Source organism: Melospiza melodia, chromosome 3 (assembly GCF_035770615.1).
Source record: "Melospiza melodia melodia isolate bMelMel2 chromosome 3, bMelMel2.pri, whole genome shotgun sequence".
Lineage (NCBI taxonomy): Eukaryota > Metazoa > Chordata > Aves > Passeriformes > Passerellidae > Melospiza > Melospiza melodia.
This window is the reverse complement of record NC_086196.1, coordinates 35,471,461-35,485,085: the sequence shown is the minus strand read 5'-3', so window position 1 is coordinate 35,485,085 and position 13,625 is coordinate 35,471,461. Positions and strand designations below refer to the sequence as shown.

General features: G+C 47.3%; 1 protein-coding gene across 2 annotated transcripts; it reads left to right on the top strand.

Moving 5' to 3' along the window:
* Positions 1–1,519: 1,519 nt before the first annotated feature.
* Positions 1,520–11,864, top strand: ZBTB2 (zinc finger and BTB domain containing 2). 2 transcript variants are annotated; one of them, XM_063151281.1, is made up of 3 exons: positions 1,520–1,609; positions 5,385–5,568; positions 7,553–11,864. In XM_063151281.1, the coding sequence occupies exons 2-3, from the start codon at positions 5,396–5,398 to the stop codon at positions 8,913–8,915; spliced, it is 1,536 nt and encodes a 511-aa protein (XP_063007351.1). In that variant the 5' UTR covers positions 1,520–1,609; positions 5,385–5,395; the 3' UTR covers positions 8,916–11,864. The 2 variants fall into 2 exon arrangements, with proteins under 2 accessions (XP_063007351.1, XP_063007350.1); XM_063151280.1 differs by lacking the exon at positions 1,520–1,609 and having other exon boundaries at positions 5,363–5,568.
* Positions 11,865–13,625: the final 1,761 nt, after the last annotated feature.

The window sequence follows — 13,625 nt, the reverse complement described above, 5'->3', positions numbered from 1 at the left end:
TTCAGACCGTTGGCATTGCAGCATATGCTGTATGCCATGAACAACAAAAAGCACACTGGAGGGCAGCAGGAGCAGGGCTCCAGGGCAGGGGGTGCAAAGGAACCCCCTTCACCTATTGCTGACCAAACATCTTCCCGCAAGGTACTCAACAACAAAGTTTCTCTCTGAAAATGGTTTGGTCCATGGCGCTGCTCTGCTTACCAGATGTATCCAGGCTGTCCCTGGACTGATTCCCTGCCTGGAGAATCACATCCAAGGGCCTCCCAGCCCCTTGTAGAAAACGGCATCCCTGCTCCACGCTAACAGCTCTGACTTAGTAACTTCTGCGAGACCGACAATTTTTTCCAGGTATGTCTGCTGGTGTATTTCTTTATGCTGTTTTATAAGCATTCATGTATTATTCTACAGCACGCCTTGGATTTGGATATAAAATGAGGCCTTGCTACAGCCACTCTCCCTCTGCACTCCACCACAACCAGATCTGCCACTGTGGGAAGTTGCAGATGTGATTTTTACATACAGCAGCTATATCATCCCTTAAAAAGGCAAGATAAGAGTATCCCCTTCAAAAAACCTGCATCCAGCTAAACAGACTGCCAGCAGACCCAACCTTTCCACGTTCGTACTCTCAATCACTCTTTTTGACAACTGAACTTGTAACCTCCCATCTGACAGCTCAGCCACGGCGTGCCCAGGGCAGTTTCACAGACACCGGTCGCACGCCGCCACTTCCCGACGCACCGGAGCGAGAACTCGCTATAAATGACGCCTGGACAGCAGCCAGGGTGACGCGGAGGAGGGCACCGGCTCTCAGAGTTCGTGCCCGATGGGCCCGGGACACCGCGTCCCGCCGCTGCCGGCCCGTCCCCGTCTCCCACATCCCCGGCGACTCCGCGGGAAGCGCCGGGACGCACCTGCGCCCGTCACTCCTGCCTGGCAGCGAGGAGAGCACCCGCCGGCATCCATCGCTCCATCCCACACCCGCCGCCAAGCACCGCCCGGCCGGAGCCGCTCGGGGCCCCCCGGCGGCGGCACCGAGCAGCCTCTGCCGCCACGGCGAGGCCGGACGGGCGCCGGGAAGGCGGCGGCGGGCGCGGCACGGCACGGCACGGCACAGCACCGCCCCATCCCATCCCGTCCCATCCCATCCCATCCCAATCCCAGCCCCGCACGCCGCCACGATCCCCGTTATCCCGCAGCGCTGGAGGCGGAAGGGGGTGCAGAGGGGCTACACCCGCCTCCGCCGCCCGGGAGTTTTAAAGGGGCAGCGCGCCTCGCTAGGAGGGGAGCAGCGGCTCTGCCCCGGGGGGGCCCGGAAGGCGGGAGGGCCGCTCCCGTTCCCGGTGCCGGCGGTGGGGCGGGCGCGGAGGGAGGGGCGGGGGCTGGGTGTCTCCCGCTGCCGCCACAGCGCTCGCCGCCTCCCCTCCCCCACGGCGGGGGCTCCTCGCCGCAGCCTCTGTGCTCCGCTCCCGGTCATGTGACCCGAACGTAACCGGACAGGAAAAGCCGCCGCCGCCGCCGCCGCGCTGACTCCGTTGTTGCTGCTGCCGGGCGCGGAGACGGCGGCGGCCCCCGCGCGGCGGCACCCGGCGGCCCCCACGCCCCCCAGGTGAGCGAGCACCGGCCGCGCCGCGCCCGCCCCGCGGGGCAGCCCGGCCCCGCCGCCCGCACGTGCGCCCGGCCCCGTCGCGCCGGCCGCGGCCCGGGCTGAGGCGGCGGCGGCGGGGGCGCGGCGGGGCCTGCTCGGCCCTACCTCCGCATTGTGTGTGAGGGGCTCCCCGGGCCCCGCCGGGTCCGAGCGGGCCGAGGGGCTTTGCGGGGCGGGAGGTGGAACTGCCCGGTGAATCCCCGCCGGACCGGGCCGGGCCAGGCCGGGCCGGGCGGCTCCATCCGGGACACGGTACGCGGTGGGGGGGATGGGTGCGCACCGAGTGTAGGGCCGGGCCGAGCCGGAGGGGAATGGGTGGGTCGCGGAGAGAGAGGAAGAGAGGAAGAGAGGGAGGAGGCCGGGGGGGGGCCGGTGCCGCCCGGCGCGGGGCTCGGCTCGGCCGGTTGAGGCCCGCGCTGCCTCCCTCCCGCCCCCTCCGGCGGCGGTGGCGGCGGCAGCAGCAGCAGCAGCAGCAGCGGGATCCGGCGCGCGCGGGGCGGGGCGGCCCCGCCTGTCCCCCGCCCCCCCCCCGGCGGGTTGGGATGGGCCGGCCCTGGCGGCGGCGGCGGCGGCGGCTCTTCCCGTCTCGCGCGCCCTGGCGGCTCCGCTCGCGCTGCGTCTCGCGCGCCGTCTCCGTCCCGTCCGTGCGCGCGTGGCGTGCGCGGGGGAGTGGGCGGGGCCAGCGGGAAGAGGGAGGGGCGGGGCGCAGCCAGTGAGAGCGGCGCGCGGCCGCCCGGCCTTCCGCCCCGGCGGCCAATGGGAGCGCGCCGTCCGCTCCCGCACTGGGGCCGAGCGTGCTCCGGGCATGGAGCGGGCGCGCGGCCGGACACGCCCCCGGCCCGGAGAAGGCGGGAGCGCCCCGGGGGCGGGGGGGGTGGGAGGCACGGAAGGCCCGTCCCGGCTCCCCGCCCGCCGCCCGGGCTGAGGGCGAAGGCCGAGCGGGCGCCTGCCGCCGCTGCGGGAGGCGCGGCGCGTCCGTGAGCGGCCGGGGCCGCGCCGGTGCCCTCTGCCGTCGGAGCGGGAGCAGCGCCGCGGGCTCGGTGCTGTCCAGGTTCGCTGCCCGGTGTGCGAGGGCAGAGCGGGAAGCGCCGTGCCTGAGCTGCTCCCTGCCAGCCCGGCTGGCTGCCCGTGCCCGGCCCGGTCCTGCGGTGCGGTACCGGCGCTCCCCCGGTGTTATCCTGGGCCGGTGCCGCCCCCGTGTCCCGGCGGGGCCTCCCGAGCGAGCGCCCGGCCCGAACGGGCTCGGCCCCGCCCGCGTGGCGGCTCCGGCAGCGCCGAACGGATCCCGTAACTTGCAAAGGCAGAGCGGGGCCCGCCAGGGCGGCACTGTCCCCACGGGTCTCAGGGCACAAGAAGTGTTTCACACGCTTGTTGCATCGGTCACCGCTGAAATACCGCCTGGCCAATGTTAATCGCCGCTTCCTTGAGCTCAGGGTAAAATTCCTGAGCACACGCATGCCTGTAATGTGCAAAATGCTTTCCTCGCTCTTCTCATCTCCCTGTCATTTCCTTAGAGTGTAATTACTGCAGTGCTTTTAGCTGGAGCGCTTAGGTATCATCCAGATACATGCGAAACACAATGTTGTGCACATGTATCATTTCTTAAAAGTTCAATTCAGGTCTTTAAGGAAGGGCTTGCTGTTCGGGGTAAGAGTGAAGCTCCAAACTAAACACACTTAGGACGGTAATAACTAGAAAGAATGCTTATCTGGCTCTGAGTGCCTTCGCATCGGAGGTTTCTCTGCTTGGCAAGTTTTGTTGTCCAAGTGCAAACCAGACTGAATTTTAAAAATGTAAAACACATTAATAATCAAAATTAAAGGTAAAAAAACTCTAGCGAGTTTTCTGTAAATCACCCACATGGGGCATCTTGCAGGATTAAATAACACCAAACATGATTTTTGTTCCTGCTGACAGCAAGTATTCCCTCTTGTGGAGAGAGAGAGAGAGAGAGAGAGAGAATCTTAGCCTATTGTATGTACAAACTTAGTTATCCAAACATTAGTTGAGGGAGGAGAATATGTAACTAAAGAGAGCTGAAACCTAACTTCTTTTTCTCTTATTAACTGTAAGAAAAAAATCAGCTGTATCTTACACTGTATTTCTTTCTTTGTCTTTACACCCCTGTCTCCAGTGCGTTCTGATCTCATGTGAATGCGAGGGAATGCATTTGGTCCTGGTTATTCCTTTATATATGAGGGAGTTCTTCCCTGTCCAGCAAGTAGAAATATTTGCTTCCCCAATGACTAAACATACTGGCATATTTCTGTTCTCTTTCCCAAAAAGCCGTGCTCTTACTGTATAAAAGAAACTAACTGTCTAAACCTGACTTAAATTCTGGTAACTTGCTGTTAAGTTTAGAGGGGGAAACACCCAAGACTTTTTACAAACTTTTTTATCCACTTCTAGTTTCACCTTCTCTTTCTGTTCAGTTCTGGTTCTGTTCTGGGCATTGCATGGCCAGGAATTTTGTTGGCTTCTCTTGCTGTTTTATATGTTTATTGTACAGATTTACAGTGCTTCATACTTTCACTTTTGCCCAAAGCTCTCTTTGCTTTGATTAAGTTTGTTTCCACTCGCTGATCTTACTAGCCCTGTATCCATCCATCCATCCATCCATCCATCCATCCATCCATCCATCCATCCATCCATCCATCCATCCATCCAACCATGGGTAACTGTCCTGATGTGTTTTCCTGTGTGTTTTTTTCCCCCAAAGTTGCCAATTTTTGCTTCCAAGACTGCCCTTGAATCCTTGAGAAGAAATTTAAAGCCCTTAGTTAGTTCTTTGTGGGCAGCCTCCAGCACCTGGTAGCAGGAGGTGCCAGGGGGGTGAGGGGCAGTGGCCTAGGGGGGCTCAGTCAGTGCCACATTGCACCCCTGGTTGTCCTGCCTGGTGGGTGGACAGTGGCCAGCCATGGACAGAACTGCACCTCCCACCCTTTGAGTTTCTTGATTTTCTAGGCAGGCATGAGGCATGCAGACTTCTTAAAATGCTGTTGTGGCTGGTCTCAATAAATAGATCAATAGTTATTAGGTGAAAAGGTTGACCCCTCCTGTATTGATGGTCCAGAGGGCTTGCCAATACCTAGAATGAATTCACTGTTTGAACCTGGGAAGATTCAGGTATGTATCTGGTATTTCCCAGGAGAGGGCATAACCATAACAAATGTTCAGTTATTTAACGCTGGCCTTGGATTCAGCTGGATGGACTCATAACTTTTAGGTAAAAGATACACAGAGACACTGAAATTCTAGGTTAAAAGTATCTAACTTGTCTTTTATTGGGTTGTGTCACTCCCCACTTGTGTGGGTGAATGACTGACATCAGAAAGGAAAATCAGTTTTCCTATTTGAGCAGACAAGTGGCAACCAAAACACTTTCTTTTTCCCACTCTGTATAGGTGTTTTTACTACTTGTTAATATATCTTCCTTAGCTATTTATATTTCTATATCCAAGTACCCACACCATGCCTTTCCAGAACAATTTGGTCCTGGTTCTCCTTTGCTCTTTAAGCCTTGGCAAATCACTCACACCTTTGTGAATCACATTTCCCATCATGAAAGAGAAGTCCTTGCCTATGTGTAAGGTATCTTTTATACAGTAACTTGGGATTAAGATGTGTTACTAAAGTATGACATCTGGATATTGGAGAAAATATCTGTTATGACACAGCTACTGTTGCATCTGTGCATCTACTGTAAAGTTTTACATGCAAGTCATTTGCTTTTCAGAGTATAAAAAAATGGATTTGGCCAACCATGGACTTATTCTGCTGCAGCAGCTAAATGCTCAGAGAGAGTTCGGTTTCCTGTGTGACTGCACAGTTGCCATTGGGGATGTCTACTTCAAGGCACACAAATCTGTCCTCGCTTCTTTCTCCAACTACTTCAAGATGTTGTTTGTTCATCAAACCAGGTAATTCTAAAAAGGTTCACGGTTTAAATGTTGTTCAGTTAACTGCGCTAAGGGAGTCTAGCAACAAAATGTTCTTTTTGCTTCTTGTTAGGACACAAAGAGCGTCTTAACTGCAAACAGTCTTAACTGCAAACTAGAACCTCACTTTCAAACATATTAAAGTTGAACTGTGATTCATTAACACTAATTTTATAATTAAGCACAAGTTCTTTATCCTTAAAAAAGCATAGAAAATTTAATTTCTACAATTGAATGCTTCAAGAATCCTGTCTTCTCTGCTGCACTTTACTTCCCCCACTCACTGTCTTCTACTCTGTCTTGACACTGCTCTTGACATTTGTGCAATGTTACATACAATCCAATAAGTACTTGCTAGGAGATTTTGAGAAATAAACTTACAAAAGAGGTATATGTGTTTCATTTCTTTGCATTTTATTGTCAATTAAATAATAGAATACTATGTCATGGTGGAAAATAAGGGGGTTTGGGGTACTTTTCTTTCAATGTTTTTTTTTTTTTTTTAATTATTTCTGTACCACAGGCTTACATTGTGGAGATGATTGAAAAGATCACAAGAGTGTGAGACCACTTTAAAGATTTTTTGGTCTTTTTCCAAAATACTTGACCTAACTCTAAGAGTTAGTTATTCACACTTACCTCTTTGGCTAAGAGTTCTTAGCCAGAAGTGAACTGCTAGGAGAGAAGTGCATTTGCACTTCTGAAACAGGACTGCAGGCAGATGTTATCAGTCTTGATGGTCCATCAAGAGCGCACAGTCATCTTTGAAGGACAGTATTGCAAGTTTACTTTTGAGTCACATATCTGAATTCAGAAGCGGTCACAGAGAGAGCTCAAGAAGGGTGCACCTCAAGAAACAGAAGAATTGGCTATAATTTCCTCCTCCGCTTGGTAGCCTACTGTAGTTAGAGCATTCAGACCACAGCACGTAATCATGCCCATTTCTGAATTTCTGTGGTTTATTTATGTTTGTTTCTAATAGAGGAGCTACAAATACTTATGAAAAATAATTAGAATCCCAGTTCCTCTCGTGTTAGCTAACTGATCTCACCAGGATGTTCCCTGTTTCCTTTCTTGTTCTGTGAACCTTGCCTTACTTTCTGCACAGAGATACAGCCTCAGCTAGAGCAGTGGTGGCTGTCTCAGTCCAGAGCATCGTAAAGGTTGATGCATAGGGCACACTGAGCTGGAGGGTGGTGTTGGTTTCAGTCGGGCTGAAGAGGGGATCACAGCCAAAGCATCTCCCTTTGAGTGCTCTAATTCAAGGGACTGCTAGGCTGAACAGGCAGTCAGCTGGTGCCGCTGTTTTTCCCTCCCTATTCAAGGAAAAAATCTGCTGTTGTGCTGTGTATGAAACCTGGATTCCAGGGGCTACACCTATTGCATGAGATCTCTGGGTGAATTCACACTCTGTACTGCATGGTTTCTGGATCATAATGCACTTGTGACAACACAATACCACACATTTGCAGAACTGTAGCTGTAAACCCTAGTAGGACATAGAATCCCAGCAGGCAAGTGGCAGATGAATTAGGTGTTTTCAGGACTAAATACTGAGAAAAGTTTATTGGACTGTGAATTTAGAGTCCCGTGCTAGCAGGTTGTAATTTAGCTACAGATGTGTTTGAATCCAGCCAACAAAAGGGGGAAAATGTCTTTGCAGTTTACAAAATATATTAATATGTGACAACACATTTACACAACATAACAGCAATTTAAAATGGTATAGGTTGCAATGGGACAGCTTTGCTTTCAAGCCAGTTACTTCACTGAGGAAAGAAGTCATCTTTCAAGTAGCTCCTGAGATTAGCTCTTTCACAGTAAAGCATTTCCCTTTATATTTATTGCAGATTCTGTCTTTTGAATTTAAGTAGAATCCTCCTATTTTTATCAGGGCTTGAATAACCTAGAACTGGGAAAAAATCTTTTCCTTATGTCTTATTTATAATTTTGTTTCACCTTTCAGTGAATGTGTCCGTTTGAAAGCGACCGACATACAGCCAGATATCTTCAGTTATCTCTTGCATTTGATGTACACTGGGAAGATGGCACCACAACTCATTGACCCAGTTCGACTAGAACAGGGAATAAAGTTTCTGCATGCATATCCACTAATTCAAGAGGCCAGCCTTGCGAGTCAGGGAACTTTTTCTCACCCGGATCAAGTCTTTCCATTAGCATCTTCATTATATGGCATTCAGATTGCAGATCACCAGATAAGGCATCCCACTAAGGTTACGTCAGCGACTGACAAACTTGGGCGAGAACCACGGCCTCAGACATCCCGGATGAGCCAAGAGCAGGCTTCTGACGGCTCACAGCTCTCGCAGTTGGGTGCAAATCTGCCACAAGTGTCCCGGACAAATATGTCTGCTTCTGACCCATTGCCATCTTCTCTGTCTCCGGAATTGGTGTCTGCTGCTGGTAATAATTCACCTTCGGGAGAAGAGGCCAATATGGAAGCATCTTCTTCAGATGAGCAGCCTGCCTCTCTCACAATAGCACATGTCAAGCCAAGCATTATGAAAAGGAACGGAAGCTTCCCAAAATACTATGCCTGTCACCTCTGTGGCCGCCGGTTCAACCTGCGCAGCAGCTTGCGGGAGCACCTGCAGATCCACACGGGAGTTCCCTTCACATCTAGCCAGCAGGGAGAAAGTAATATTTCTTTGTCTCTTTGTAACAACACAGCTGATAAAGATGCCATGGAAGTGCCTGAAGCGGGGATGATTAGTGACAGCGAGCTGCAGCAGATCTCAGACTCCCCAATAATTGATGGGCAGCAGCAGTCAGAGACACCTCCCCCCTCTGATATCGCAGATATCGACAACCTGGAGCAGGCAGATCAAGAGAGGGAGGTAAAGAGACGGAAATACGAATGTTCCATCTGTGGTCGCAAATTTATTCAGAAAAGCCACTGGAGGGAGCACATGTACATACACACGGGCAAGCCCTTCAAGTGCAGCACTTGTGACAAAAGCTTTTGTAGGGCTAACCAGGCTGCCAGACACGTGTGCCTAAACCAGAGCATGGACACATACACCATGGTGGATAAACAGACTCTGGAGCTCTGTACCTTTGAGGAAGGCAGTCAAATGGACAACATGCTTGTACAGACCAACAAGCCCTACAAATGTAACTTGTGTGACAAAACTTTTTCAACTCCCAATGAAGTAGTCAAACATTCGTGCCAAAATCAAAACTCTGTCTTTACGCTAGAAGAAGATCGCTCCATTCTGTTAGGTGGTGGGGACACAGAAGCCACAGAGACTGATAACGCAGTGTTAGCCTCCATCAAAAAGGAGCAGGAAGCAGTGTTGTTAGACTGAATGTGAAACCTATATCAATTTTTTAAAGTTTCTTTACTCATTTTTTATTAAATCAATTTTTTCCTCCCCCTACCTCTTACCTCACTTACCCCCCTACCATCTTTTCCAGCAACCTCCTTCCCACCCTTTGTCTTCAGCAACCAGAACTGTACTGGCACATTAAGGAAATTGGACTTTGCCTCTCCCACCAAAACAAACAAAAAGCTCTTGCATCAAACCACAACAAAATTGATTTTAATACAAAGGAACATGTGGAAAAACAATCCAGCTAACTATGTTGATAGTATTAGTTATTCCAAATTTAATAGATTTTAAACAAAATTTAGATTGCTTAAAAGTGTATTTAGATACAATGATGAGTGTAATGAGAAACAGAGTATCAGTTTGGTAAGCCAAGGATATTTGTATTTTAGTTTCCCTGGTAGAAGGCATTTTGAGATCTGGCAGATTAAACACCGTGCTCTTTACAAGTCCGCATGCAAGTTGATTAAGGTTATAACCTAAGCCCTCAGAACTTTTCCTCAAAGAATGCAGGAATCTCTGTTCATTGAGTTAAAAAGAGCTGAGGGTGTTGGTTTTCTTTTAGCCGTATATGTTTTCCTTCAAGTATGCCTTTGGGTATCTGTTTCAGAGTCAAGCCAAGTCGTTACTTAGTCAAATTCTGACTTAAGTAGCTGTAATAGTAATGTGATGGCAATCTTTATATATATATATATATAAATACTGTATATGTATAAAGATTTATATATATATAAAGTGTCTGTGTGTATATTTGGTACAGGTAAATAAATGCACACATCCTTTTTAAGTAACTGGCCGTCTGCTCTCAGATTCAGCCTGGAATGTCTTTTAGTTGTTTGACAAAGCTAGTCATTGCACAGGTTGCTTTTAGCCAAATTTGAAATGTCCTGAGCTGTGTGCATTTTTATTGACCTGTTGAAGAGAAGCCAGTAGGTAAGTGTTGTCACCCAAGCTACCAAGGAAACTAGGGAAGTGGCATACTGGTGAGCACTGCACCATCATCAGTGCAGCACATGCGTGTGTTGTTAGCTATACAGAGCTTTGAGTCATTCTGGATGAAAGGAGAGAGAAAAAGCTTTATTCCCTTACTCAGGCAAGGAATGTCCATGATTTCATTTGGTCTAATGGCATGAGTTAAGAGGAAGGAAAAGCAGTGTTATAGCAACAGGTGATCATGGTTGTTTTAAAATGAATCTGTAGTGCTGGCTGGGAAATTCTGCTCTATGAGAGTCCTGTTATTTTGAAAGCCAAGACAAAGCCTGCAAAAACTGAAAGGGTGAATTCTGTAGTTTTAGTTACTGCTGATGGTAGTACTGCATCTTTGTGTTAAAAATCAAGTTGTTGATTTTTATTATTTTATATAGATGCCCAGATTTTTTGCTGGTAGCCTAAAAACCTAAACTGACAGCAGCAGTGAAGCCCACTGAGCAATTACTGGGCCAACAGAAGGTCTAAGTGGACAGAAAAAGTGCCCCATCATAAATGGAGACAGTGTGTGTTTGGGGGGAGGGGTGGGAGAGGGCAAGTCACAAACCACAGCTCTTCTCTGTGTATACGTTTAAACTGAATATCATCTTTTTGTGTATAGTTAAGTTCTCAGATTTGTAAGTTTTTATACATCATTTCATTGAATAAAAACTGAATTAAATGGGATATGATTTATTGAGTTGAAGGTGAAAGGTTGTTGGTGTTCGGTCTTCCTGGATGAGCTCTTGCTGAATGAGTTTAAAAGCCAAGCAGTGTATTCTGTTTATCAGACTAAAAACCTCCATCACACAGGTGAACAATGAGCTTACTAAAACTTGAGGTGGATTTAGCACAAAAAGTCTCTACATACTAGATTTTTTCCCAGCTTATTATAATGTGACCATTATTGTAAAGTTTATTGTAAGTGCTATTGATTTTATTATCTCTCTTTTATTAGAGTAATAGGTTTAAAATCAATTGACTTCAAAGTTTAGAAGTCTTTTGAGGCAAAAAAAAATAACATCTTAGAGAATTATTTTAGTGCTGCCCATTTTAAAACTTTAGGATCCTCATCTACCAGTATAATTTCCTTAAATGTGGGTTTTATTTCATCTTTCTTAGTCCAAAATGCTCTGAGAATAGAAAAACAAAAGAATAAACCTTTCCTAGTTCCCTAGTTCAGGGTAACATCAGCTTTTGAGATATCTTGGTTTAGGGGATAGTCACAAGTTCGTTTCCAAAAGGACTGAAGCTGCTAAAGGTGCTACCACCTCAGCTGTTAGTTACTGCTTAGATGTTTTTGGGTTTTTTTTTTTTTTTTTTTTTTTTTTTTTTTTAATCCAATGCTCCAGTTCTGCTGTGGGGCAAAGTACAGCAGTTCAGCTCAACTCCCCAGATGGCTGGTTGTGTAAGGATGCATGTGGCCACAGCATTTATTGTGAGACATTATTCCTGCTCTCACTTCTCCTTCTCCACTGTTTGGACATCATGATGTTTTCTAGGTTACGTGTTGAATGGACTCAAGCAAAAAACAACCAGTCTTAAAAGAAGCTATTTTTCTGTCAAACTTGTTCCTTATTTTAGCTCTGCAGAAGGTTTTGAACAGCTCACAGACTGTGCAGAGACAGAGATGAGCTGGGAAGAGCCTTACTGAAGGCAGCGTTGCTGCTGGCAGCACCCAGGGTGCAGAAGATGGGAAGTGGTGACTCCCACTCGGGCAGGCAGCTCCTCTGGAGGGCAGAGTGGCCTTGCAGGCTGGTGTGCTGCCCAGCAGGAATGAGCAGGGTGGGGCAGGGAAACAAGCAGCCATGGAAGGAGTTGGTTATGATGGTCCTGTTGCTACAAGGAATGTGAAATTGCAGGCTCAGCAGAGATACTTTCACCTGTTAATATTTATTCTTATGAAATAACACTGTCAGGTAAAGAGAAAAAAAAAGCCACAATAAAGAGACTGTTTTAATATGTGTTGAGCTATGATAATGGTTTCTTTTAAATACCCTTTTATTGTCTGATGCTCCATTGGGATATTTAGGTCATTGCCTTTCAACTTCGTGAGCAGTTTTGTTCCTTTACAACATACTAGAAACAGTATAATTCTGGTTAACAGCTGCATCAAGAATTTGGGAAATTGCAGCACAAATGCAGTATTGCTCAAGCTTGTTTTATAAACCCTCTGAATTATTATTACAGTTAGAGATAACTCCGGGGTCTTGTTTTCAGTTTTACTTGGAGATTTGTGACTGCTCATTGCTCATTGCTCATTCAGTCTGCTCACCTGCTGAAGTTGTGAATTTCCTACCAAATAAAAGCAGACATCTTAGCAGGAACTGCTGAGAAGTTGGTGAAAATCTGCCATCATTCAAGGCCGTGGGCTGGAACTTCAGCTCCATGTTTTTCCAAAGGAATATCTTCCAAGGTAATTTCCTTGGCATGTCACTTGACATCTCTGCCTTGACTTCAAAAGTACCAAACACCTACAAATCTCTCTGCTCCAATAGAGGATTATCACTTCTGAAAGTGAAGTTTGCAGTCCATTGCAGTCAATATTTTTCCATCAAGTATCTTCTCCATCACTGGTCTGATAATCATTCTGCTTCAGCAGAGGGAGAATTTATCAGAAGACTTGTGTAACAAACATTGGATACTTAAAATTGCTCCTGTTTGCACTGCAGAGCCTACAGTTGCTGTCTTGATGTTTAAAAAATCTGGCTGGCTCTTCAGCTCCAAATCCCATAAAGTAACAGCCTCAGTCACAAAAACTTGTGAGTTGCAAGAGGAAAAAAAAAAGAAACCTATTTCATTCTGTTTATTTTAAGTAATTTCTTTGGCATTGCAACATCTTTTGCATCTTTTTTTAAAGGAGACCTGGTTAGACTCAAGCAGGTGCTGTGGTACCTGGTACCTGCTGGCATCACAGTCTCTCAATGATTTTTTTCCCAATCTGCTTAACTGGAGGATTACCTTGATTGGATATTTTGCCTTTGTGGAGAGTAATACAATTCTTTAGCTATTCTTGTCCCAAGCACTTAAAGATCAATCAGATTAATTCTTGACCAAGTTCAAGTAATTTTCCTTGATTGTATTTCCACATCTTTTAATCTTGAAAAGTAAAGACATAAAAAGGAAGTTAATGTGGAGTTCTGTCATGGATTCTCCTCTTTATTGCTTCCCAAACATCAACAAGTGTTTTAAGATACTTCATAGTTATGAATGATTAGGAGTAATCGGGTTACTTTAAAAAAAAATTTAAAACCAATTAGATTCCTACTTCAACACTGTAAATGTTACACTGTTAATTACAGCAGCATACTTTGGTTAATGAAATCTGGGTGACAGACTACCAGTGGTGATGGAGGCTGGCTGTTCAGGTACTCCAGCTGTTACTCTGAGACAGAATGTTTCCACTTCTACAGCTCTTGTTTTGTTCACTTGTTTTTATTTGTAAAAATGCCCATTCTCACTGGATAATGAAATCCCACTCATACTAAAAGTAGAACAAAATAGAGAGAAGCAAGAAATCTTTTGCAACACCATTAATGTGCATTTGCCAAATTATCTGTGATCATCTCTAGAAATAAGAGGAATTCACTGTCCTTAAATATGGTCTCCTATCAAGTCTGCCATTAAGAAGGACATATTTAGATGGAATTTGGCCAAAACCATGTAACACATTTCCTGTGCAGTACAGCCCTGGTACTGTGATGTTGGTGCATCCATGCTTTT